The sequence below is a fragment of the Pezoporus flaviventris genome, unplaced genomic scaffold, assembly GCF_033815535.1.
Source record: "Pezoporus flaviventris isolate CSIRO_AGI_PZ_B2104156 unplaced genomic scaffold, CSIRO_AGI_Pfla_v1 ptg000034l, whole genome shotgun sequence".
NCBI lineage: Eukaryota > Metazoa > Chordata > Aves > Psittaciformes > Psittacidae > Pezoporus > Pezoporus flaviventris.
Window position 1 is genome coordinate 41,260 of NW_026892582.1, and position 26,832 is coordinate 68,091.

The 26,832-nt window shown below is 49.3% G+C and overlaps 1 protein-coding gene across 13 annotated transcripts; it reads left to right on the plus strand.

Moving 5' to 3' along the window:
• The first annotated feature begins 1,803 nt into the window (after positions 1-1,803).
• Positions 1,804-25,081, plus strand: EXOC7 (exocyst complex component 7). Of its 13 annotated transcripts, XM_061461859.1 has the most exons (22): positions 1,804-1,889; positions 2,645-2,710; positions 3,928-4,112; positions 4,723-4,828; positions 6,048-6,270; positions 7,476-7,643; positions 8,649-8,660; positions 13,522-13,614; positions 14,614-14,682; positions 15,988-16,133; positions 16,483-16,635; positions 17,336-17,434; positions 18,022-18,084; positions 18,403-18,469; positions 20,791-20,829; positions 21,846-21,911; positions 22,619-22,739; positions 23,129-23,224; positions 23,509-23,572; positions 24,114-24,155; positions 24,317-24,450; positions 24,845-25,081. In XM_061461859.1, exons 1-22 carry the CDS (start codon positions 1,830-1,832, stop codon positions 24,945-24,947), a joined length of 2,175 nt encoding a protein of 724 aa, XP_061317843.1. In that variant the 5' UTR covers positions 1,804-1,829; the 3' UTR covers positions 24,948-25,081. The 13 variants fall into 13 exon arrangements, with proteins under 13 accessions (XP_061317843.1, XP_061317846.1, XP_061317848.1 ...); XM_061461862.1 differs by lacking the exon at positions 20,791-20,829; XM_061461864.1 differs by lacking the exon at positions 14,614-14,682.
• Positions 25,082-26,832: the final 1,751 nt, after the last annotated feature.

Here is a 26,832-nt window from a genome sequence, read left to right on the forward strand (position 1 = left end):
AACACTGCACTGAGGGTGCAGTCCTCATTCAGCTTTTCTCCTCTGTATCTGTGCTGATAGTGAGCACAGCCACGTGGATGAAAACCCCTTCTCCGGGAAGAAAAAGGGGCTTTTCCTGCCTGTTCTGTCCTGTGCAGTAGGAGGCAGAGGGTGACTTGCATTCCTCCACGCCACTGCTGAGTCACCAGATCTGTCTTTCATCCTCCATGAAAAGCAATTCCTCCGGGGCCAGCAAGGGCTGGCGGTCTGCAGGGCGGGAAGCAGCGCTCCGGCGGGAATGGGGCCGGGATTGTCTCGGAGCTGCCATTCCACTGGAGAAACAGCCAGGGATGGGCTTAGTCCCGGCTGTGCTTTACACCCTTTTGCACTGTATTCTAACACACGTTCAAACAGCAGCATTCCTATCCTTTCTGTTTCATTTTGCCAGGAATAACCCCTGCTGCTTTGAGCCTCTTGAGCAGCAAGCCAGGATTTTTCTGCTGCTTCCCCTTGGATATGGCATTGCACCTCCCTTTGCAGCTGGGACATGGGCTGGGTGCTTCTATTCAAGCTCCTCTCTTTGCTCTGAGGGCTCAGTCGCCCCATGAGGGAGTGAAGGAGCCTTTTTTTGCTGAAGGTAGACAGTTATTGAGGGGGAGCACACAGAATCGTTCCCCAGGCTCAGGGAGGGGAGGTTTCCTTTTGGCTCTGGCTGCCCTTTAGAATGATGAGGTGAGTGTTGGCATGGATTGCTCTTCCCAATCACACCAGCCCAGTGGGGAAAAGCCCAGGAAGTGCTGGGCACTGACCCTGCACAGGGATCTTCTCTCTTGTACCCACAGGACAAGGTCCCTTCCAGCAGCTGTCCCCACAACCCATGAGCAGGCAATGTCACACACAGAAAACACATCCCCCTTGCTGTGCATGGCCCCTCGCAGCAGCCAGAGCACAGCTGTTTGCAGCGTGATAAGGTGAGTTATGGAGTTGATGAACAAAAGAGGTTCTTCAAGGCTGTCTCGGCTCCTTTCCAGAGCCTGGCGTGGTCTGACACGGGGAAGATGGATGGGAACACGCTGGTCCCTTTACATGGCAGGGGCTTTGCCTCAGAGCAGCACAACATGGCGAGAAGCCGGGACTGTTTGTGCTGATAAAACCAGTTCCCTGCTCCCAGGTGGAAGTGGTTTGTGAAGCAGCAGAGCTCTGTAACTGCCTGGGTGAGTGATGAAGCTGCCCTTCCCACCCGTGCTGCAGGAGGGAGAAGATGGCTGCCTCCCTGAGGCGGGTGGCCTGTCTTGCTGTTAAACGGCTGCAGGACAGGCGTAAACCAACCTGCAAACGCCTGTGTGTCTGTAATTCTGATTGATTTAATTTCCCTGGGCCCAAATCTCTATAATCTTCACACCTTGCTTCTCCCTCAAGCTGTGGGGCACAGTGGGCCTTTGCGTGGTCACCTCAGCAAGGGCGGCTCCAAAGCTGGGTGGCTCTGGGGCTCCCTCCGGACTCCGTGTGCTGTGCAGCCATCCCTCACCACCGCTCTGCTTGGAGGGGCTGGCTCTGGGGAGCCCCCCCCGGACCCGCCATGACACCTCCAACTATGGCGGCGCAGCCCTCCCTCCACTCCCAAGATGGCCGCGACCAGGGGCACTGCGCATGCTCCTGGCCACTGCTGGGCCCCGGCTCCTTCCTTCCCCTCCTCAAGGCAGGCCCAGCGGCAGCGGGCTCCCGGCCCCGCCGCGCAGGCGCACGGCTTTCCTCGCCGCTCCCAAGATGGCGGCCCGGCAGTGACGGGGGGTAGAGGAGGTTGTGGGCAGCGGCAGCGGCAGCGGCAGCGGCCGGCGGAGCGCGGCAGGATGATCCCCACCGAGGAGGTGTCGGCCCGCAGGAGGGAGATTGAGTACAAGCTCAAGCAGGTGGGACTGGCGCCCGGACGTGCTGCAGGCCCGGCTGGGGCCTGCGCTCCTAGCCCCAGCGCGTTGCTCAGGAGACGGGCCTGGGGATGCCCACAGGGCTTGGGAGCCAGCCGGGAACCCCTTAGAGCCTGGTCACCCCCTCCGGGCCTGGCAGCATCCCAGGTCTCCTTCAGCGCCTAGGGCCCTGCTTGTCAGGGCTATCTCTACCCCACCCCTTCGGCCTGTGGCAGCTCTCTTAGGGTCTGGTGGCCTCTTGGAGCTCTCTCTTCAGGTCCTCAGACCCAGCCTGAGGCCAGCCCTTGCAGGCTTCTGTTCCTTTCCTATGCCCGGGCTTTGGTGTCTTGAAAACAGCCCGTGGTGGTTGCTTTGCATTGGCTGCTTGAGTTCATGGCTGTGCGTGGGATTTGGGGGTGCTGGTACAGCCACTGTATTGTGCTATGGCAGGGAAATGTGTGCTCTCAGTCGGTGTGCCTCTGTGGTAAAGGTATTAGTTTTATCTTGTGCTGTGACTGTAGCATGCTAAGGCTTATGGTATTGAAGGGAAACAAGTAATCCGTAAAAACCTGGCTCATTTTGTTGTGTCTCACCTTGGGTCAGTTGCCCAGATTTCTATTAAGAGGTGGGTGGCCTCAGCATCAGACCAAGCGTGGTTTGCTGCAGTGTTTGCCAGGATGTGGAAAAACCTTCATGTGATGTTGAGTGACTTAAATGCTCAGTCTTCAGAACTGAAGAGTGTTTTTTCATCTTACTGGCAGGAAGAATTAACTCTGTCCTTCATCAAAGATAGCCTTGAGAAGAGTGACCAGCTCACAAAGAACATGGTAAGTTGATCCTTGAAATTCAGCCCTAATGTTGAGCCTGGCTTTACTCTTTATTAGGAGAAACTGTGTTCGAGGCTGTCACTGTGCCCATCTGAGGAGTGCAAAGTAATGAACCACTTGCTTTGTGCCTGTGTTTTGCACTTCAGTACCTGGGCAAAGGGGAGAACTGATCATAGAATGGTTTGGGTTGGAAAGGTCCTTAAGGTCATCCAGTTCTACTCCCCTGCCATGGGCAGGGACACCTCACGCTAAACTGTGTCACCCAAGGCTCTGTCTGTCCAGTCTGGCCTTAAACACTGCCAGGGATGGAGCATTTACCGCTTGCCACTTGATGAATGCTTCAGTCCTAAGCTTCTCTCCTGTTTAGATGAGGGCTCAAATCAGCTGTTGGCCTCGTCTCTTTATGGTCTGTCCCTCTTGGGAGGAGGTGTTAATAGACCTCAGACTAGTTTGTGCAACAACATCATGTTGTTGCTTCATAAAGTCAGGTCTTGTTTGGAGTTATATTTTGGGAATGTTCTGTTTAAGAGGTAGAAAGTAGTATTGTGCTCTCATGGCATGATAGCCCCCAGCTACTACGCTATGTCTAGTTTTGGGCTATAAGAAAGTCATAAAGGCATCACTAGGGAAGTGTGGAAAGCGTAGCATGAGAGTTAATCTTGAAGGAGTTGCATTTTGGCCTACAGAAGATGACAGTAAGGCATCCTTTAAGAGCGTACTATGGTTTAAAAGTAGTATCACGGTCCCTTTTAAGAAACAAGTGTCTATGATGGGTAAGATTTTTGCTTTACTTGTACTGTGCCTTCAGGTTGTGCATCTCATGTGTGGGTCTCAGTGGTATGGGGCGAAGTGGCTGCTGGTTTATGTGGGTGTCCTTTTTACCTAGTGCACGTGCAAGCTGTTCCTGTGGCTGTTCATGCTGTCAAATGGACTTTTGCTCCCCCTTAGGATGTCCTGAAAAGTCATGTTCACGCTTCACAAGCATTTAATTTAAGATTGGCCCATCTCTGTATGGCAGGTGATCTGTTTTGTAATTATGAATTGAAATTAGGACACAGAGGGATTAAAGAGCCAACCTAAGGAGAAATCAATAGCAGAGCCCCAAAAGAGACAGTGGGACCTGAAGGTCCCTGATTGCCCTACTGTTAACTACTACCCTACTGTATGGATACATGTGGAAGGATGTCCTCAGCTCTCATTCTTTCTTGGTGTTGTAGGTTGCTATCCTTTCCTCCTTTGAAAGTCGTCTGATGAAGCTGGAGAACTCCATCATCCCAGTCTATAAACAGACAGAGAACCTGCAGCGCTTGCAGGAGAATGTGGAGAAGACCCTGTCCTGCTTGGATCATGTCATCAGTTACTACCATGTGGCTAAAGACACAGAGAAGATCATAAAGGAAGGGTGAGTGGAGCAGCTAGATCTTGCTGTTGAACTTTCAGGATGGAAGTAAGGGAACAGACTCCACACACTCTTCAGAGGGTTCCTTGTAGCCTTCCCACACACTTTCCCTGGCATCAGACCACAGTGAAGCTGCTTGTCTTGACCTTCAGCAATCCCCAGAGGGCAAAGTCTGCTCAGGCTTGGCACTGGTGTCTCTTCCAGTTTAGCACACATGCTGCTATATGAAATTCATTAGCATTGGTGGCTTCTTTCCTCCACTGTTTTCCCAAAGGTTCTTCCTGCACTGCTGATGTTGTGCAGAACTGTATCCAGTTCTGGAGCCTGCTTTCAGCCTTTGGGTGGATGTTGTGATGGCCCCTCACTGGGGTGGGTGAAGACAAGGCTGAGAGTTGTGTGCTGCTCAGTCATCAGTACCTTTGCACTTGTTGCATGGATTTTATATTCTGCCATTGAGTGGAGGCAAAAGGGAATCCCATGATGATCTCCTGGTGGAAGAAAAGGGAATTGAAATGTTCCTTATTGTTTTTATCCTGATTTTGGTCTGATGCTTTCTTAATAACTTCATTCTTTGCTTCTTGGGGCATTACTTTAATTTTGGGTTTATTTTCAGCCCTACTGGGAGGCTGGAGGAATACTTGAATTGCATGGACAAAATCCAGAAAGCAGTGGAATACTTCCAGGACAACAATCCTGACAGCCCAGAGCTGAACCGTGTGGTAGGTCATGGGTTTGGAGCCTTGCATGAGTGAGATAGGCACAGATGTAGCCCTGCTGCTCAGCCTTGTGCTGTGAGAGGCTCTCAGCCTTGCTGCTGGTGAAGAGGGTGTTTGGGCACAGCTGAAGAAATGATTGTTTTGGGGTCTGGTGAAGTCTGTACACTTGGCAGCATTTCTGCTTGTGGGGTTCTGCTCTCTGCGTTGCACCAGTAGGACATCTGAAAGCATGTCACAGAATCCTAGAATGGTTTGGTTTGGAAGGGACATTAAGCTCATCCAGTTCCAACCCTCTGCCGTGGGCTTGGACACCTTCCACTAGAACAAGTTGCTCCAAGCCCCATCCAACCTGGCCTTGAACACTGCCAGGGATGGGGCAGCCACAGCTTCTCTGGGCACCCTGTGCCAGCGCCTCAGCACCCTCGCATGGAAGAACTTCTTCCTTATATCTAACCTGAACTTCCTCTGTTTCAATTTAAACCCATTACCCCTTGTCCTATCACTCCAGTCCCTGATGAAGAGTCCCTCTCCAGCATCTTTGTAGCTCCCTTCAGACACTGGAAGCTGCTCTGAGGTCTCCAAGCAGCCTTCTCTTCTCCAGGCTGAACAGCCTCAGTGTTCTCAGCCTGTCCTCATATGGGAGGTGCTTCAGCCCCTGATCATCCTCGTGGTCTCCTCTGGACTTTCTCCAACATCTTCATGTCCTTAAAACTTGCACATGTGATGGCGTTGATTTAGCCTCTTCTTGAGTAGCTCTTGTTGGTCCTCCAGCTGCTTGAGCAGAATGGGAGATGTGTCTGAATCCTGCTTGAAGACTAAGCAATTCCCAAGCAGTATTTTTTATTATTTCATTAGCTTTAAAAGTCTCTTACTTACAGATGTTGCTGGAGTTTGAACCATGTGGTACTTGACAGTGGTCAGAAACACTGCAGGAAGTATGTTCTGATGCAGAAATAATTTGGATGCTGGAGAGGACTTATCATCAGCAACTGTAGTGATAGAACAAGTGGTGATGGGTTTAAACTGAAACAGGGGAAGTTCGGGTTAGGTATAAGGAAGAACTTCCCTGTGAGGCATCCCTGCACTAGATTAGACTGGGCAGGGGTTGGAACTGGATGAGCTATAAGGACCCTTCCAACCCAAGCCGGTCTGTGATTCTATGAAACATTCATGAGGGACTGATTACAGAATCTCTGTCCTGCTTTCTCCTGTTTTGTGCCAGAAATCCCTCTTTGAGAGGGGCAAGGAGTCCCTGGAGTCGGAGTTCCGCAGCCTGATGACACGACACACCAAGCCAGTGCCACCCATCCTCATTCTGGACCTCATCAGTGGGGATGATGACATGGAGCCCCAGGAGGAGATGTTTCTGGAGCACCTCCCAGAGGGTGTCCTGCATGATATCATCCGCATTTCTGGATGGCTGGTGGAAAATGGCAGGAATCAAGGTTAGTGCTGCCGGGTGTTCCCTGGTAGTGGTGTATTGGGGAATGCTCTCCAGCTACTTACAACATGTAGTTGAGACCAGAAGTAGGGTGTTGAGGGCTGTGTGTAGCACTGCACAGCTTGTCTTATAGGTCAGCCGTGAAGCCTCTGCTCAGGTGCTGCTGTGGTTAAGAAACCCCCAGGCACACTGCTGTTGGAAGCAGCACCAGCAAAACTAGTGGCTGCCTCAGTGGAACCTTTCAGGTGAGTAGTTCAGTCTTTCAGTCACCTCAAGATTCCACTTTTTACAGTGTTTGGAGTGCAACTGAAGTGATGGTTTATTAGTTACAAAACAATCTCCTCCAATTTGTCGTAGTGCCTGGTCTGACCTATAGCAGAAATCCATTTAACTTGCAACTGTAATGCCTCCTGATGGAGCTGCAGCTGTCTAGTGCTCAGCTATTATTAATGTGCAAAACACCGGTCATTTATTCCCATCTGGGGACTATTTATGAACAGATTAAATGTGACCAAGGGCAGGGAGAAAGCAGCCCAAAGACTTCCTTCAGTCAGTATGTGCATCTTTCATGTCCTGCAGCATCAAAATATGCCTGCAGCTTTATAGTCCTTTATTAACGTTTCCTTTGGAAGTGATTGTCTTTGTGGAATTGTTATAGGAAAGCCTGTATTTCACACGCATGGAGCTGCTGGAATCACCCCCACCTCAGTCCTTTACTTCAGAGTGGGGATTACTGTTCTTACCAAGTATGACAAACATCTTTAAAAGCTTCTTAAGAATTTGTCCATGATCAAAGGCAATTCAAACACGTATAGCATAGTTTGTCAGTCACTTTGTCTTCTGCTTTTAAATGATGAACGCCTCATTTAGTTCCTGAGCACAGTGAACCCTGAGAAGTGTGTAAAGCCTCTTATCCTACAAACTGAGCCCTTCAGTTGGCAGCATCTTGCACAAATGTCTCCCATCAGTTTCACAGCTGATGTGCTCTTGTAGCAGTGCATAGACTTATTGTGTGTGGTGGGAGGGCTGGAATGAATACTGTGGAGGAGGGAAGAAGCTGGTTTGGAGAGACTCTGTGAGGGAAAACCACTTCACACTTCCTTAGGGTCCCACATCAATGCTAATAAGCCCCCTTAGGAGCACAGAATGTTTCAGGAGAGGTTTGGTTTCCCGTTTGCTTATAACCTTGTTTCTACCTTGTCTCTGTAGATTTCATGACAGTTTACTTCCAAATCCGCTCGGTCCAACTTGACCGCTCCATCAAGGGGCTGAAGGACCATTTCCGTAAGAACAGCTCCTCCACAGGGGTTCCCTATTCCCCTGCCATCCAGAACAAAAGGAAGGACACTCCCACCAAGAAGCCAGTCAAGAGACCAGGTGAGTCCCTAAAGTAGGGGATCACTGCAGTATGTATCCTCTTGGCTGGGTATGGAATGCCTTCCCTTTGCTGAGGTAGCCTCTGTGTCTAAGATGTGCTTTCAGGACAGGAGCAGGGGTAAGATTTTGGAGGTGAGCACCTCTTCTCTGCCCTGGGTTCAGCATTTTGATGACGGACGTTTTCTGTCTTGTTGTCAAGTCCTCAGACCTGTTCTTTGGAGGAGAGTGAGGTCCTGTATACAGAGAGAGAAAAGGTCATTGCCTTAACAATGGAGATGAGTAAAGAGACCTGAGAGGGCTCTATCTAAGAACACCTGTCTCCAGCCTTGGAATAGTGCTTATACATTGTGCCATAGCAAAACACAAAACTCTGATACAAGACATCACTTGAATCACTAGTTATGAATAAACTAGTGCTGGGAAACCAAGAACTGGTCAGGAACTGGGATGGGGTCTGGGGAGGTGCCTACAGAAATGAGATCCAGAATTTTGGAAGGGTTGCTTAAGGCTTTTGCCTCAGCCTGTTGTTGAAAGAAAGTCTGAGGCTGGTGGGTTGTTCCACCTCTCCAGCTTATCATGGGTTCTGCTGCGTGTTTTGCAGCTGGTGAGAGCAGTCACTCCAGCGTACTGAAGTGTGGAGCTGGAGTTCCATCTCTGAAACGTGCCATCTAGTGGGAGCACGGCCAGAAGGAGGGTAGCAAAAGCTAATGTGTCCCTTCCACAGCAGCACAGTGAGGTTGTCCCTCTGTGTGTCACGGCACCTTATTTCCTCCTCTGTAATAATGATGAAAGTCAGGAAAGTCCATATTTATGTGGGTTTATACAGGCAATGCTCTCCCACCCACATATATTTTCCTGTGTTGTCCAAATACTCTTACTGGGTTTCAGGAAAATAACAGGCAATGTGGGTAGGGCCTGGGAACGGATGGGATGGGGAAAGGGAGGGAAAGAAATACCCATTTTAATTGTGTTGTGTTTATTTTTATAATCCTGATGTGAATGCAGTCCTCATCCCAGGTAATGTGTCGCTGTGTGTGTGCTGGCCCTGGGGCTCTTCACTTCTCTGTGTGGAGATGCTTTGCTGGGCCTCTTCTTGCTAAAGCAGAGGGTGTGCCTGGGATATTTGCAGAGGGAGGTCTGGGGGAGGTTGAGACAGCTGGAGATCACCCCTCTGGTTGTTTAACATCAATCTGTTCCCTTGCTGCTGTGCCCTGGAGCTGTTCCTGAAAGCTGGAGTGGGAGTTGCAGGTGATGGGTGCAGTCAGGCTGAACTACAGTGGGGTTTCTCTTGCCAGCAGAGAACCACCTGACCAGGGGATGTCTCTCTTGGTTTTGCTCTGGGGGTTGATGTGTAGTTACTTGAGTAAGAATTTGCCATCAGTATTTGGAGAACTGTAGAGGACAGTATCCTCCTGCTAAGGAGAACTGTGCTGCAGATGGCAGAAACCAGTGTTTAAAATTGCTCCTAAGCATGGTGACAGTCATTAGTGGCAGTACCTCCTACCCAACAGCATGATTACCACAGGTAAAGACTGGTTTTGTGTGGTTCAGTAGCTCTCTCCTGGAAAGATGCCCCATGGGATACGTAGATGAACCATTGGGGTGTGGGTGCTTCAGGCTTGGTCCACAGTGCTCAGTTAACACCTGATGCTAAAGAGATCTCTGGGTGTTGATTGCTGTGAGGTCAACATGGCCAGTAAATATTTCTAAGCAGCCTGCCAAATGGTGACATCTCCCCTGTGCTCTGGGTAAACAGAGATAGAGGAGAGGGGTTTCATCATGGGCAGATGGAAATAAAACCAAGCAGCACTAGGCTATTTTATGAGTCTCAATCTTGGGTGCTCACATAGAGAGTACAGAAAGTACACACGTTTTGAGAGCACAAGCATTTGTCCCTATGAAGAAGAGTCCTCCAAAATGAATGCATTTGGGCATGGAATATTCCTTGTCATGATGAGTGTCTGTGCTGTAGATATACCAGGAGATTTTCACACCTTTCTGCCCAGTTTCATTGGAGTTACTGGGGTGGGTCTGGTAGAAGGCAGAGAGCAGGTCTGGATGCATTTAGAGAGCTGACAGTGACAGAAAGAGCATTTCAAGTCATCTTTTGGGGTATTGTTCATCTCAAGAAAAAACTAGTGGCTAATTTGTCTCAAATTTTCTGTGAACAAGGACAGACTGTAGCTCAAGGCAAGGGGTGGTTAAACCTCATGTACCAGCCATCTCTTACGGCCACTAAATTGTACTTAAGTGAAATTAAAAACTGAGGGAAAAAAATAGTCTTTGAGCAGTTTCACAGGTTTTTCTGCAGTCCCATCAGCTTTCAAGGACACCTCTTGAGGTCTTTATCCTCTTTGCACTGGCACAGTGGCTCTCTTCATAGCAATATTCATCTGGTGGGATTTGATTCCCCTGTTTTTAGCCTGTTTTCAATCATGGAAGAAGAACTGGTTTCCTGTACTGTTGCTTCAGTAAGCAAAGTCAAGTTCTGCCAGTTTGGGTTTCAGACAAGGGGATTTTCTCATGGCTTCACTGAGCAAGTTGATTTCCTTATTCCTTAAGGAAGAATATCCCAGTGCACACCCCAGCGCACACTTTAACCTGTCACAAGGGAAAAATAACAAACTAAATCCGATGTGCTATAACTTCTTTGCCCACAAAGCACAAGAGAGCCTACAGGTAAAGGGCAGGTGCTGTATTAGGGGCAGGGTAACAAGGCAGAGACATCCCCTCCCTGTTCCCCAGGTATTATTGATGCATTATGGAGAACTTGTTCCATATCCATGTGTTGTTTCAGAGGGTCTTCATCCCTCTGTTGTGGTTTTATTTGTTGGTGTATCCTGTACTATCTCCTGTTGTTACAGCAAGTAGTTGGAAACCTGGCTGCTGGAGATGCTTCTAAATCAGAGTTATCTCCTCTTAAATGAAACTTGCCAAGTCGAGTTGAATTCATGGAGCAACCTGTGGGCTTGGTTTTTAGTAGTTTGCTATTTGAAACGTCAGCAGTGTATTCAGATTCTCAAATCAGCCTCCTGCAAATATATGCAGATCAAATATTGCTTTTTTGGGATGCCTATAGACCCAGTAGTCTCTTCTTGGCTGGAGAGCAGCAGGTAGCTGGGGAGCTTTTCATTGCCAGGGAATGATAGGACGAGAAGATGCCAGCCTGGCTGCCTGCAAGAAACAGAACAAGGTACAATTGGAAAACTGTGCCTCATGTATGCCCAAAACCTATTTTAACAACTGGGCCACAGGAGCAAATATTTCAGATGGTTTTTGACTTGTGGGGGCTCTTTTTAAGCTATAGGGAGCCCTTTTCCAGTGTACCCAGGGCTCCCCTTTGCCTAGGGCTCCAGTTTACCCAGCAGTGTAGTGCTACCTGAAAGCAGGCTGTGGAGTCTTTGTGTGGCAGAATAAAGAGCTTCCCACTTCCCATATTGATCGCTGCCTGGCTTGAATGTGATGTTTTCATTAGCAGCTGAAGCACAGTCCCATTTGGTTTGGAACTGCTTAATAGCAAAAACCAATCATGGAACAAAAGCTTTGGCTTCCCCTCGAATCCATTAAAGCCTAATTACAGTGCAAAGAGAGAGGGATGGAGCAGCAGTGAAGGGATGCTCAGGAACAAACACAGGTAACTGTGTTATGCAAAACAACACAGCAGAGGTTTTCAGCTCTCATCTGAGAAGGAACTGTCAGGGGTGGGCTGTGGAGACATGCTCTGCATACCTGTGAAGTGAGAGCCTCTCTGCTTGTGTTTAATGCCAGTTTACCCTCTTTTTATTTTTTCCCCCCATCCACCCGGATGCTAGGAAGTGGGAAAGATGAAAGAACTGGTAGAGGAGCAGTGCCTGGGTTGAGCTGCTCTGCATCAGCTGGGCTATGGGGACAGCAGTAAGAAAGAGCTTAGCACGTATCTCCAGAGCTTGTTACAACCCTGCTTGCTCAGAGGAACTTCGTGTTGTGCCCAAGCTCTTAAGGTTTCTGCAAGTAGCTAAGAATAAACTGGAAGTGTTGGGTGTGAAGAGCACTGGGAAGCTTGGAGGAAGAGGAAGAGCCCTCTCATTTGATCATATGGCAGAAGGTAGGAGCAAATGCATCAGCACAGCGAGGGTGTAAAGTCTTCCCACCTCCCTGCTGTGCGCCTAGAGGGGAAAATGTGGTTTATGGATATGATGTTTTTTTTCTTTACTAAATGGTTGAAAGCAGCCTAAACTGGTAGTAGAAAGATGTTGCCAGTGAAACATTACACTTTAGGAACCATGTGCTGTTGTTTAGCGAGTGCACCATGTTAAGGCAGCTTGGTAGTTCAGTGAGAACTTCTCTCTCCTGTTCTCCCCCATTAGAGATGCACTGGGGGAAGTTTCAGTCCCCCTGCCCTATATCTTCTTATGAGATAAAGCTGTCCTGCACACGAGGATGCTGTTCTGCAGCAGTGTGTGCTTGGGCTTCCCCTCAGGATAGCGGTCCTCAGTGTTAGTGCAGCCAGCACTGTTTCTAGGCTGCACAGTGGCTCAGTCACTGATGGAAGCAGGGATTTTCTGCATGTTTGGAGGGTTTATTTCTTCAAAATGGAAGAACAATTCTTAATTTTGGCAGCAGCATTTTTATTTCTTGGATCCTTCTTCATTTTCTCAGTTCTGTTGCATCTGGGCCTGCTATAGAAACTCCTTCCACCTTCCCAAAACTTTCTGTTCCCTGTTGTGCAGGCAACAGCGAAGCTCTGCTCCGAGAGGGTGTCCATGTGCTTGTGGTAATTGTAGCTTCTTGCATGAAGGACTAACCTTTGAATGTGGAACCATTGTCTTCAGTTGTCACATTAATGCTTTGTTTTGTGCTGTCTAGCTGTATAGCCAGTGCTGGCTTTTGTTCAGTTCTGTCTGGTTTTTGTGTGTGTGAAGTATAAATCTTTTAACCCAGTGTTATGTTGTGTTTTTTTTTCCATGGTTTGAATTGATTTGCAGTTCCTTAGAAGAGAAGTGGCTTTGGGGATTAGGGGGTCTTAATGCCAGTTAGACATGGGTGGGCAGCATCCATTATTCTGGGATTCCTGGGATGGGAATTGCTCCCTCGAGCCCAGAGATTGTCACCATTTTACTGCTTCCTGTAGCACCAGAGATCATTCCTTGGCTGTGGAGATCATTGTCTTGGCTGTTGGGCTCTTGATGGGTCTGTATTGATTCTGCTCAGAAAATCCCCCTTGGAAAGGTACCTCTTGCTGCAGCTCTAACCAAGTGGCTGCAGTTGTGGCTCTGGGGAGCACACAGCGTGTTGCCAGACAGGAATTGTTGGCACTGCAAAGCCCTGCTTCTAAAGCCGAGGAAAAGCAATGATTTTGTATGCTTATGTAGAGTATCAGCTTAAAGTCCCTACAGGGAAGGGTGCTTCAGTGCTTCCCTTCTCTGCTCCTGTTTTCTCCACCTCACCAAACTGGTTGAACACCCTCTGATAGAGGGAGTCTCTCCGTGTGAGGCGCTGGCACAGGGTGCCCAGAGAAGCTGTGGCTGCCCCATCCCTGGCAGTGTTCAAGGCCAGGTTGGACCCAGGGGCTTGGAGCAAGCTGCTCTAGTGGAAGCTGTCCCTGCCCGTGGCAGGGGTTGGAGCTGGAGGATCTTTAAGGTCCCTTCCAACACAAACCAGTCCATGATGATTCTGTAACCCTGGCTGGAATTGGTGCTCCCACCCTCAAAGCAGGGAAGCAGACTGGAAATGCCATTGGATCTGCACACTTGGACATGAGCTTGGGGTTCACGTTCCTGTACTGAGCTTTCTCATTGGTGCCCAGGTGACTTGCTGGTGGAGGGCTGGTGGTCCGCGTTTGTTTTCTTTCACTCATTTTCTAGGTCTTCTTGTCTCTTCTCTCTGGCTCTGGTGACAGGCACGATCCGTAAGGCTCAGAATCTTCTGAAACAATACTCTCAGCATGGTCTAGATGGGAAAAAGGGGGCCTCTAACCTCATTCCTATGGAAGGTAATCACAGCTCTAGCTACTTCACCCTTGACTTTCTGTGTATCAGCCTTGCTTTTTCAGGTGGGACTTCCATTACCCTAGTGCTTGATGGCCAGCATTGGATACGTGCAGGTCTTCTTGGGAGCCAAGGAGATGCTGGAGGGCCAAATTATTTATCTGAGTTCAGTCTCTGACTTACAAAGTCTCCATAAGCATGAACACAGGTGGAAAGGAATGTGACCTTAAAGCAATTGACCCACCAGAGCCACCTGGCTAATGGAAGCTCTGCTCTAGTGACATCTGCTTGTGGTGTTTCTGTTCTCTTTTCTTTTTGCCTGGACTTTGAGACATTCTGTTTCCTGGTGACCTTTCCAAACCTGATGCTGAAGTGTCAGACCACAGCCTAGCTCAATGCATCCTGTGTGAAGTTCACCTCAGTGCATCTCTGTGAAGACCTACCTAAATAGTTGTCTTCCGTATTCTGATCTCCTCTGCCTATAGAGGTTGGACCAGATAAGGGGAAGAGGTCACTTGCTTCAAAGCATCTAAGACCTTTCCACCCCCTGTTATGTACGCATCCAAAGTAGATCTCTTCAGCACCTACACTGTAGTCTACTAAATCCCAGATGGTGACTAACATCACTCATTTGGGGTGGAAAAATCCTTGTGCTGAGCAGGAGATGGGCTTTGAGTTTGGCTTTGTGATGGTTGTGGGTACAAGTGGGACTTCTGGGGCCCGCTGTCCCATTCAGAACTTACGGCAGGAGGTTCAAGGGACTCCTGTGGCCCAGCAAATGGCTTGACTCACACTTTCATCAGGTTTCAAAGGGTTGCTACTGCCGCATAGCCCAACAAAGGGATTTGGTCAGGTAGTATTCCTGGGACTGTAGGGCAAAATAAGTGTCCATAACCTCAAATAAGCCAAGCTTGAAGCAGCTTCAGCCCGTGTGAGCATCCATCCATGCTGTAACCACCTGGATAAATTGCGCCTTCTGTTTGTGCCGGCTGCCATCTCACTAGGTCATGAGCATGACTTACGGGTTAAACACCTTTCCGATGCCCTGAGCGACAAGCATGGGCCAGCTGCTGGTAAGTACCATGTTGTCACTTCACACCAAGCTGGCTAACATCCCTTCTCTCCAGCATGTTCACGGTAGTTCTGTAGGCAGTGGCTGTTCATGGGCAGTCTGGGAGCATGGGCCTTCTCTGGCTAAGAAGCTCTGGCTCTTCTCAGTAGAATTCACTCCTACTAATCACACACCCCCCGAGCCCTCAAAAAGGGAACCCTGGCTTTAGCCAAGCAAAGACTGGGAGCCACCATGCTGAGAGGCACTTTTCTATAGCTAGCTACTGGCTTGTTTGGTGCTGCAGTGAAGCAGACACGAAAGGGATCACCTCAGCATGCAGTGGTGGGTCACTCTCCACTGTAGGCACTCTGTAAAACCACACATGTGTGTCCCCTGCTGACCATAGCTTTGAAAAGCTCAACCTGAAGGACCTGTCAGTGTAGGGAAGAATTGGTTCTGTGCCCATCAAAAGTTGCACATTGTTGCTGGGAGAAGAGAAACAGCAGCAGCACCTATAGCTTACAGAAGGCCTCTCCATGTAATCTGTTTTATAGTGGTTCCTGTAGGGGTCTGGGTGATGCAGGATGGTGTGTGTCACTTTGTGGCTGTCCTCATGACACATGCAGCTGGTGGTTGGCATGAGCTGATGCTGGCCCTTGTATCGTAGCAGCACTTCTCATGCTTACCTCTGAGATTCTTTGATGGATCTTGAAGACATCTGTATGCTAGGACTCAACTATTTGCATTTGTATGCAGCTGTGTGTGAGATAGCTCACCCAGCTGTGCTGATAGTCCTGCTTCATGGGGTCGAAATGTTCATCTGCCTGGTTTTTATCTTGTTTCTTCCTGTGGGAAGATGCTGCCTTCCAGGACAGCTTTGGTTTCCCAGAAATGGTGATGCATAATGGCATCTCTTCATCTGCATGATGGATGGAGATAAAGAACTCTAAAAATACCAGCAGAGATATTGAATAATTCACCTCAGACATTCCCAAGTACTCGGTGTTCAAGCCTTGATTTAATTTAGTCTGTGTCCCAGAAGAGTTCCAAACCTGCCTTTTGCCATGAGGCTGGCAAGAGCTGATGGCTTGATGTGCCTGTTTCCTGACCTGCAGGTGACTCTGCATACCCTGCAGGAGGCATTCATAGCTTCCTGTGCACAAACCCTGGGGCAGTTGGTGAGAACATGACTGTAGTTCTCACACAAGGATGTGTGCAAAGCCAGAACCACCTTTTCCAGAAGAACCTTATGCAAACCAAGGCCTTGAGCAGAGCTGCTGAAGCTCAGGGTGGAGTTTGGTCTCCTAAAGCCCTCTTGCCCTTGCAGGGAGGGATGATGTCTTCGACATTGAGATCGACGCGTACATTCACTGTGTTAGTGCCTTTGTCAAACTAGCCCAGAGTGAGTACCAGCTCCTGACTGATATCGTCCCTGAGCACCACCAGAAGAAGACCTTTGATTCCCTCATCCAGGTCAGTTGAGCCTCTTTGCTTGGCTTCTCTTGTAAAAGGATGCACACAGTCTTTTTCCCTTCCTCTTCATTGTGAGGATGTGGATTCCGCTACCCACTGTGGGTGCCCAGGAGCACCACCACTGCTTGTGCTGTCCTCCAGGAGCTATTGAGGGAACTGGGGCCTCACAGACCCTGGAGAACATGTGCTCAGAGTCACTCACTGGGTACCACAAATGAACCATTGGCTGGATTGGCACCTTAACTAGGGCATCCTACATGGAGCCCCTTGTGCTGCTTCCGACACTGTTGTGCTGCTTCCTTCTGACACTGTCATGCTGCTTCCTTCTGACCCTGTGGTTTTGTTGCAGGAGTCACTGGATAACTTGATCATGGAGGGGGATAACATTGTCTCAGCTGCCCGCAAAGCCATCATCCGACATGACTATTCAGCTGTGCTTACAATCTTCCCCATCCTTAAGCATCTGAAGCAGATGAAGCCAGAATTTGACCAGGTCTTGCAGGTGAGTGTGACAGGATTGGAGAGGGTCCTGTGGCTTGGGATGTGTGGAGAACTTCCTGAAAGGGATTATCACAGTGGCTTTGAACAAAGCTGCTTCTGTCTTCCAGCATGGGCTGGATGGAAATGCAGCTTGTGTCTTTCTGTGACAGTGAACCATTAACTCAGCATCTCTCAGCAGCAGCTCTTTTCAGTTCAAGTCATGACTCAGTGATGGACCATATAAATGGTCCATTCTGCTGTGTACATGGCCTCTGAGGGGCTTCATCTCTGTTAGTGCTGAGCTTAGTTTAGGCTGTGCTTACTGATGCCTGGAAGATGGGTTCCTCTGAGGAGAGCCTGCTTGGACTGTGCCACAAGGTACTCCAGGTATCAAACACATCTAGGTTTAGCCAGGCTCCTTTCCATCTGCTTCCAGCTGGTGGCTGTGATGCAGCAACCCCCTGTATCAGGTACAGTCCAAGAAGAGACATGAGAAGTGGCAGGTCCTGGTCACCACTGGGGTCACAGCATCCTCCCCTTCTGTCTAGCAGAAGGATGCAGGATTTCATGTGTTGTGGTGTTGATGGTGTTGTAATTATTCTCCTGGCACATGAGGAGTTGAAAATGAGATGCTGGGGTGGGGGATCAGGGTGGGTAGGTGCTGGATAACAGTTCAGATGCTGTTTGTTTAGCTTCTCTGATCTGTAATGAAACTATTGCAGGGAACTGCAGCAGGCACCAAGAACAAACTGCCAGGGCTGATCACTTCCATGGAGACCACTGGTGCAAAAGCACTGGAAGAGTTTGCAGACAACATTAAGGTAGGATTCTCCTCAGTGTTTCTTTTGGCAAGACCAGCAGGCTTGGTAAAGGTGTTTTCTGTGCGGAACCCCTACTTTAGCTTTCAGCTTTCCATGAGACCCTGCAGTTTCTGAGTCTAAAGGAGGCGCTTGCTGGATCAGCTGCAAATACCAAATGCTTGGTGCTGATTTCAAAGACAGAAGGTCTCTGCATAAGACCCTTTACAGGGTTACTACAGATAATCTGCCATAAGTTTCCAGATGCAGAATTAATCTCAGAATTAATCCTATTTAAGAAGAAACTAAAACTGCTGACTTGGTAAATTTTGGGGTACTCAGGTGAAACTGGCCCTATGTAAGGTGTGTTTGGTAAGCATACTGCCTGGTAGGTGAGCTTGATGGTCACATGCTGCCCAAACCCCTGTGGTTCTGAGCTGCTGGTACATTGGAGCTGTGGTTTCTGAGCACCAGGAGATGGCACTGTGAGAGACAGCTCTGAGGGTGTTGAGAGAGGCTGGATGAACAAGCCTACAGCTCGCTTGCAGCAGTTTTATTGTAGAGGCCCTGTTTCTTTACATGCTTACCTTGTGTCTTTCTTTCTTTCTTAGAATGATCCAGACAAGGAATACAACATGCCAAAAGATGGGACGGTTCATGAACTCACCAGCAATGTATGTGATGATGGTTTGAACCACCCTGTGTGAAAAACAGCTTCTGATGATGTTTGAAAAAGAGTAGTAAGGAAATTTCTGAAGTTAAACTGTCTTGGAAGGGTAATGAACTGGTTTCCATGGGGAGATCAGTCAGTTACTGGTTGAGCCATGATATGACTCTGTGAGTAAAACCCAGCAACTTAAAGCAGTGTAATGATTTGTTTCTTGAAGGCTTTTAAGTGTGGGGGACACATGGTCTTGCATGATCCTTAATAGCAGAGCATTTAATAGGAGATGCAGTGTTGGTTGTTCATAACTTCCCTCTCTTGCTTCCAGGCCATCCTTTTCCTCCAGCAATTGTTGGATTTCCAGGAGACAGCAGGTGCCATGCTGGCATCACAAGGTACAGACATGCATGAGGCTTGTTTGGGCATGCAGTTCCTTCCCCACATTGTCTGGACATCTTCCCTAAAAAGCTCAGACTTCATCATGCCTGTGAGCTTGTTCTCCTCCTGTCCTTCACCCTGTGGTTTGTCTTGTCCTCTGATATGCCATGACCATGTAGATAGTTATCTGGAGGGGATGCCGAGAGTTTCCTTCCACACTTGCTGCTATCAGGTACCCTTGGGGTAGTGTTTATTGCTGATGTGTTCCATCATGAGAGGATGCCTCAGTCATTTAGCTACAAATCTGACACTGGGCTGGTTCTCTGTGGCTGTACTGGAGTGAGGGTGGATGGACCAGCTGAGCTGGCTTTAGTTAGGGGTGTGTTGATGAATTTCACCTTTCCTGTCACAGCCTCTGGTCAGAGCATAACAGCAGCAGCAAGAATATTCTCCTTGGAATCTAGCATGGGCAAGCTGGGACTCCTGAGCTGTGTGTGCCTTGTGCTCTAGCAGAGAGATGAGTTTTAGCTCTGCTCTCCAGGATGCTAAAGAGACTTAGCATCCAGAAAGAAATACATGGATCAGAAGCTGAGGGCAGCTGCCTCATGGAACAGGATGTTGCTGCTTAACAGCTAGAGCATGAGTCTGTGTTCTGTGCAGAGCAGCAGCTCCCTGATGAGCCCTTGGCCTAGGCAGGGCTCGTGTTTTCATGTTTCCCTTGTAATAGAGCAGCTTGAGACGTGGAGAACTGTAGATTTTGGAGGTACAGAGACCTGAGGAGGCACAGGCCACAGCCTGGTGTTTGGGAGCCCATTAGGAGCAGGGGAAGGGGGAAGCTTACAGCTGCCTCTAGACTTGTATCTGCTATTCCTGCTTGGAAGATCCTGCCAGTTCTAAATTAACTCAAGCTGGGATGTGTCTGCTTCTTGCCACATCTCCTGTAACCACTGCCTTGTGCCCTTGGCACTTGTAAGCTCAGTGTGCTCAGAGCCTCCTTGACTTTCTCTCCTTAAACTAAGAGGTGATCTGGGGTTTTTTCTTCTGGAGAAACCAACTGTTTCCCATGTCCTTCCCTGAGTGGTGATGTCAGCACCGTTATGTAAAGCCTTGACATGTTGTCATGCACTCGAGCTCTGTCACAGGAGCTGATTCAGAAGGTACAATAGGCTTTTTTATTCTCTGTATTGGTCATGTAACAAAATGTGACACACAAACCATTTCCTTTTGAGTTGTGGCTGTCCCATCACATCAGGTGTAGAGGGATCCTGCTGTATAGTGAGACACACAGCTTTGCCCTCTGTTCAATTATTAAAGCTTGAAGTCAGTGTAATTGTAGCAGCTCTGGTAACTTGGGCTGACGTGCAGGAGCTCAGAGCCATGCAGGAAGTGACCCATAATCCATGTGCTGTCAATGGTGCTGTCTCTGGCTGCAGCCAGGCCTCGGGGACCATCTGCTGCACTGGTGTTCTGCAGAAACTGTGCTGTCACTTGCTCCAAAGCTATGCCCAACAGAGGGCACCGTACAGGCCAGACGTGTTCTCATTTTGAGCGACACTGGTTACTGATTGTTGGTGAAGCTGTAGTCCCTGTCTGGCTGTGGACCTGGTGTCACCCTACACCAGCCATCATCAGATCGGAGGTGATGTTACTGAAGTTGGAGGGATTTGCTTCTGGATCAGAGGCTTTGGGGTGGTGACTTGCCTTCAAGGCTTTACTCTGCGACAGCTTCCAGCTGCCAGCTCAGGTGTGGGTGCCTGGAGCTGGGTTTGATAACTCCCAGTGATCCCAAGTGGTGGGAATTACAGTTTTTTATGGGATGTTTGCCTCGAGTGGTAGCAAAAGCAGAGTGATGGGTTAAATGTGTGCTGCCAGTTCCTTCCTCTTGCCCGCTGAATGGTTCTGTAGAACCCTGTATGGTCATGGAGGGATGCTGAAGTGCAGAGTGAGGGTGGGAGTGCTTTGCTCAGGTTCTTGGGAAGGTTACGTGGGCTGTGCAGTTCATTTCTGGGGCATTAAACTGCTGCTTGTGTGAGGGGAAGCTTTCCTTTGCCTTGAAAGTGTGTTTGAACTCATTTGGAATGAGATGTCTTTCAGTGACCATGCAAACAATGTTTCTGGCAGGGGAAGGAGGTTAGACTGCCTTTCCTCTGTGATCTCCACTCCGTGGCCTTGGAAGGAGTTCTGCCTGCTCTCCTGTGTAGCTGTCTGTGGCTGCTCTGTGTTAATATCTGCTTTGTTCTCCAAGAGATGCTGGTCTCTAACCTGTCTTTTTGCACTTTGCCTTTCTTTTTCTCTCTCCACCCGCCCCTTTTCTCTCTGCTCTGCCTAATCTTTGTAGTTCTTGGGGACACATACAATATTCCTTTAGATCCCAGAGGTAAGCAGACTTACCCCCACCTCCCTGTTCACATTGCCTCGGACGCTGGTGATGTATGTTAATGCTTTATCCTCCAGGAGTGGTAAATAAATGAACATGTAACTGAAAAGGGAAAAGGGGAGAGTAAGTAACCCTTGCCAGGGCTGGAAAGACTAGGGAGGGCTTGTCACCAGCAGACAATGAGGGATGCCACATGAGCTGCAACAGGCTAAAGACACTCTCTTGGCACTGAATCCCTTTGGCACGGGTGCAAATTGGCCCAGCTGGGATCATGCTTTATCCCATGTGCATTCGGCTCCTTATTGTCCAACTCCCAGCAACAGGAGCCTCGAGGCCTTTCCCATGGGGGCTGATGAACTCAGACCACCCCAGCTAGGCCTGGCTGCCAAAGTCTCTGGTGGAGGAGGAGGAGATAGTTACCCACGTGTCCCATGAGCAACTGAGGGCAGAAAGCCATCTCTTATGCACAGAGGGACATGTGCCAGCCCAGAGTCATTGCTTATAAGGGCAGGCTCCCATGCTGGTGCAGCCCCTCTTACAGAGCCAAGCAGCCCTGTCAGCAACCATGGGGATGGCTGAAACTTCCCAGAGCCCTTGTGCCTGTTCCAGTTCCTGTTGTGTGCCTGCTGTGAACAGCTCCAGCTTGATTGTGCACGGATTGCCAGTTTCTAGTGCTTCCAAAGCCTTTCCAGGTGGTGGGGGAAGAATGGGGATGATGTGCTTAATGACTCTATTTCTGATCAAGAGGGTGTCCTCTGAGCACTAGGAAGGAAAGGAGAGGTTTCTGTGGGGGGTGCTGAGCATCTGATGCAGATAAAAGGGGTGAGAGGTGCAGAGCTCTTCCAGCCTTGCCCTGGATAATCAGCACTGAAGCAGGAAGCTTTCCACTGGTGATGGGAGCTCTGCACTAATTCCATAGCAACTTGGATGATGCTTGTTTGACTTAGAGGCAAGGCTGATGACACATATCCCCTTCCCATGGCATGATAACTGGCCTGAGACTCTTTGCTTTTCAGAGACCAGCTCTTCAGCTAGCAGCTACAGCTCGGAGTTCAGCAGGCGGCTGCTGAGCACCTACATCTGTGAGTACCCTGCACACCTTCCCAGTTCTTCCCCATCGCCTGTCCTTTGTGCTTGGGTGAAGAGCACAGGCTGTGTCTCTAATGCCATGTGCTCTTTCCACCTTTGAGCTGGAGTCTGATGGGAGGGCTGGGGAAAAAAGGGTCAAACTGGGAGTTTCAGGCTGATAGAGTTAGTCAGGACAAAGCGCAGAACTTCGTGTTCACTGTGCTGCAGAGCTTTTGTCGTCAGCTGCCTCAAACCGTTCTCAGACAGTACTTTGCACCTTCAACCCCACAGAGGCTCCCAGCTGCCAGATGGGCTCTGTAAAACCTTTATCCTGGCTTTAACAGTAAGGTAGTGAGATGAACTCATGGTGCTACCTCATCGTGATCTGTTACAGTGGGGATCATGTCCTTTGCCTTCTTTGAGATCAGAGCCTGCATCATGGTCAGGCTGTGTCTGATCCCCCCTAAGTCATGGGATGTGCTCTGAACCCAAAACACAACTATTGCCAGTTGCAACAAAGGCACTAGTTTGCAGAGAGCTTTTGGTGGCTCCCTGAGGAAAGACTGTTGTAGGGCTCATAGGATTGTCCCCTTGCCTGCACGTGCAGCTGGGACTGTGCTGTTCACCTTGCTGGGGCCCCCAGTGATGGTACAGTTTGGATTGCCAGTAATGAGAAGTTTCAGTGCAAAACCTTTTTGTTATCTGTTTTTCCCTCTTTAAGGCAAAGTGCTGGGCAACTTGCAGCTTAACCTTCTCAGTAAATCCAAGGTTTATGAAGACCCAGCTTTGAGTGCCATTTTTCTGCACAACAACTACAACTACATTCTGAAATCTCTAGAAAAGTAAGTGTGGAGCTGGGTAAATCTCCCTGAAGTCCAGGCTGAATCTAAGCGTGGTTCTGGAGCAGAGTTTTGCATCAAATGCATTTCCTTGCCAGCCTGTCTCATCTCTGCTCTTCCTTCCATTCTTAAAGTGCTCTTCTGAAAGCCTTGCTAAGCATCACATTACCCAAGAGTAGGAGATAAAAGCATCAGAGCTACTTTAGCTTGTAGAGAGTCCTTTGATCTTGGGAGGACTGAGGACACAGGTTTGGAAAGTAACTTCTGTCTCCCAGTTTGTGCATTTCAGGGTCCTTTTTATTGTAAAGGGCAGAAACTTGCTAATAGGGGGCTGAAGTGCAGACCTGACAGCAGCTGCCTCAGGTGCTTCCTCAAGTGCTCTGTCCTTTCAGATCTGAGCTGATCCAGTTGGTAGCTGTGACACAGAAGACAGCCGAGAGGTCTTACCGAGAGCTCATTGAGCAGCAGATCCAGACCTACCAGCGCAGGTCAGTCACATCCTCTGCTCTTCCCTCCATTTGCTTAGTTTGGAGCTCCTTGGGAGCCAGTGCTGTTGGAGCGGTGGGAGAGATTGGTCTGAAAATTGGTCTAAATCCAAACCCAGGTATTTTGGTTTCCAGGCAATGAATCTGACTTGGGAAGGGGTCCCTGTAGGAAGCTTTGGGGGGTGTATTGTCAGGGGTGGCCTTTGGGTCATGCGTGAATACGTAGATGTTCTGGTGAGGCAGGAGTGACTTCTCTTTGCCTCTGTCCTATCTCATTTTACATACAGCTGGCTGAAGGTGACAGACTACATCTTAGAGAGAAACCTGCCTGTCTTTCAACCAGGAGTGAAGGTGAGAGGATGGGCAAGGAGGGTTTTGAGATGATAGAAATGGCTGGAAGCATCTTCTCCTTTGTCATATGAAACAATTTCCAGAAACCTGCTTTATATCTCATGCCAGTACTGCTCTGCGGAGTGAATACTGTGCCTGGGATAAGATGGAGAGCATCACTGCCTTCTGATTTGCCCCAGGTTCATACAGGTCTTTTAATCTCTGCCTCTATTCTTATATTTCCACCTGAACAGTTCCTTCTATTTCAGATCTGTAAAACCTTGAGACCGTCTCTTAGAAAGGGCTGGGAACATAAAGAAATCTATTTTTATGTCTGTTCTAGCTGAAAATTACCCTTGTTAAACCTACTTCAGATGAAAGCCAATTGCTGAATGTAGAGTGTGCTGCTCACTGCAGCTTTCTTTCCTCCCTGCTTTAGGAGAGGGAATTCAAGCCAAGTAAGTAGGATATTACTTAGGTTGGATGGGGAGCTGTGGGCAAACACTGGTGTTGGAAATTTACTTCTGGAGATGTAATAAAATGTTTTCCCTCCTTGTTGCAGCTCAAGGATAAGGAAAGGCAGATGATAAAGGAGCGCTTTAAGGTGAGGAGGTGTTAGATGGCCTGAGAACATCCCTTGGTGATGGGGATAGGCAGTCAGAGATCTCCCTGAGGAGGAGACCTGTCAGTGGAGAGGAAGAACATCAAACTTGGTATGGAGATGGGGTTGCAGGCAGGACACTCACTGAGTTTTACTTTGGACAGGGATTTAATGATGGGCTGGAGGAGCTGTGTAAGATCCAGAAGGCCTGGGCAATTCCAGACATGGAGCAACGGGACAAAATCCGTCGGGCACAGAAAACCATTGTGAAAGAGACCTATGGTGCCTTCTTGAACAGGTGACAACATTGCAGCATTGTCCTCTCTTCTTTGGATTTAAGGAGGTCTTTAGGCCCTAGAGTAGCCTCAGATGAGGCATTTTTCTGTTGTCCTGTCTTGGCTTCCCTACTAAAACATCCCCAAGCTGAACTCTACTGGTTGCCAGCATCTGCTGCCAGCCTGATTCCTTGGTCAGGGTGAGTGCAGATGTTGTAGCCAGCACAAAGCTCTGACCCACCCTGAGCTACTCATGTAAAACTCAAGGGAAGACCCATTATAACCAGGTTACTTGCTCCCTACAAGATAACCTGTCAGTGGGATGTGCTGGTGTGGAACTGATTTGTGGCACGGGAGGCACCAGTGGGTCTCTTTTCTGTGTTCCATTTGTCACCTAGGGGTTGTCTTCCTTTGCAGATATGGCAACGTGCCCTTCACCAAGAACCCTGAGAAGTACATCAAATACCAGGTTGAGCAGGTTGGGGAGATGATTGAGAAGCTGTTTGACACCTCAGCATGAATCTCTAGCTGTCATATACAAGTCAGCACACTCTCAGCAGCCTTTGGGACTCCCTTTGCTCCCCCCCTGCCCCATTGTGGTGGGCAGGTTGTTATACTTGTATTTATCAGATTTATAAACCTGTGGAAGCACTCCCTCCTGGCTGCCTCTCCCTTCTTCCATGGATCTGGAGCAAAGGCTGCTGTGTGGGCTCTTACACTGATGCATCTTCAGGCCTGGGTGTAAGTGTTTATGCTTTGATGTGCAGCAGATGTGGTGAGTTGTTTAAAAAAAGGCAAAACAAAAAAATCTCTTATGGGTACAGCCCTTCTGTTAAGGGCAGAAGGCCTTAAACTCCAGGTGGTGCTTCCTGCTTCCCTGATGGGTTTTGGGAATCTTGGTTCTATAGGATCCCAAAGGATTTTCCCACTGTAACTGTTAGTTCAGTGAGGGGGTGAGATGCTGAGTCTCTCCTGTGGCTGTGCCTGGCAGGCTTTGTTTCCCCCAGAGTTTCATGAGCTGTCCCAGTAGCAGTTGTCCTGTGTGAGGTGGTGGGAGTCATGACAGAACCCTGAGAGCCGGAGGGAGCTGGGCTCTGCCATGTGAGATGGGCTGAGAACACTGGGGCTGTTCAGCCTGGAGAAGAGAAACTGCATGGAGACCAGAGAGCAGCTTCCTGTGTCTGAAGGGAGCTACAAGGATGCTGGGGAGGGACTCTTCATCAGGGACTGGAGTGATGGGACAAGGGGTGATGGGTTCAAACTGACACAGGGGAAGTTCAGGTTAGATCTAAGGCAGAAGCTCTTCCCTGGGGGGGTGCTGAGGAGCTGGCACAGGGTGCCCAGAGAAGCTGTGGCTGCCCCATCCCTGGCTTGTCCAGCTGCAGCTGGACCACTGCATGGTTCAAATCCTGACTGTCCCTGCTTGGCTGTTTTTCATGGGTCTGGCTGTGCAGGCTCACAGCTCCCTGCAGGGACCTTCCCTCCTGCTTTCAGAGCTCAACTCCTTGAGGAAGGCTGAGGCTTCAGTGCTAGCTGTTCCCTCTGCCAGCTCCAAGAGCCTCTGAAGGCTGGCAGGCAGTAGACAGAGTGGTTTTAAGCATAAGCAAAGTGCTGCTGGCGTGCATGATGTGCAGTGTCAAGCCTGCTGGATCCACATGCTGACACTGACCAGAAGGAGCTGGTTTCCATCTTTCTGGGTCTGTTTCTGCCACCACAGTGGTCTTGACCTGAATTTCTGTCTCCAGGAGAGTGGGTGGAATTGGTTGATGTGCTCACGTTGAGTCTGTAAATCATGTTTTATTGCAGCCCATCCTGGGGCGAGGTGATTCACCTGGAGGGGTTGGAGGCAAAACCAGGGGAGGGAAGGGGGAGCTTTGCCTCCAGCTTTTAAGGCTGTAAGCTGCCAGAGGCGAGGTTGAGATGAGCTCTTAGGCAGAAGCTCTTCCCTGTGAGGGTGCTGAGGCACTGGCAAAGAATGCTCAGAGAAGCTGTGGCTGCCCCATCCCTGGCAGTGTTCAAGGCCAGGTTGGACACAGGGGCTTGGAGCAAGCTGCTCCAGGGGAAGGTGTCCCTGCCTGTGGCAGGGGTTGGAACTGGATGAGCTTTAATGTCCCTTCCAACACAAACCAGGCTGGGATTCTGTGATTTCTGGAGCATTTGAGCCTTAGTGTACAGGAGCTGGTATCTCCCTGTACTGATGTTCTTGTGCTCACCAGGCCCAAAGATGGATGGGACCCTTTATGGACTGCTATGGGGCCACATCCCATTCTCCACAGGCTCTGGGAACGTCTCTGTATGGCCTGTACTGAAAAAGGCATTTCTGGGCTCCACTGTAGGCCTTTTCCCATGGGAAAGCTGGACTGGTCTGGGGCTGTGAGGAGCAGGACCAGCTCGGCTCAAACATG

What these genes read in the sequence shown, in the direction of transcription:
- EXOC7 (XM_061461859.1), top strand. Translation starts at nt 1,830, where the DNA reads ATGATCCCCACCGAGGAGGTGTCGGCCCGCAGGAGGGAGATTGAGTAC. An exon ending in TTGAGTACAAGCTCAAGCAG is followed by an intron (nt 1,890 to 2,644) that starts GTGGGACTGGCG and finishes TCTTACTGGCAG; the next exon opens with GAAGAATTAACTCTGTCCTT. An exon ending in GGAAAATGGCAGGAATCAAG is followed by an intron (nt 6,271 to 7,475) that starts GTTAGTGCTGCC and finishes TTGTCTCTGTAG; the next exon opens with ATTTCATGACAGTTTACTTC.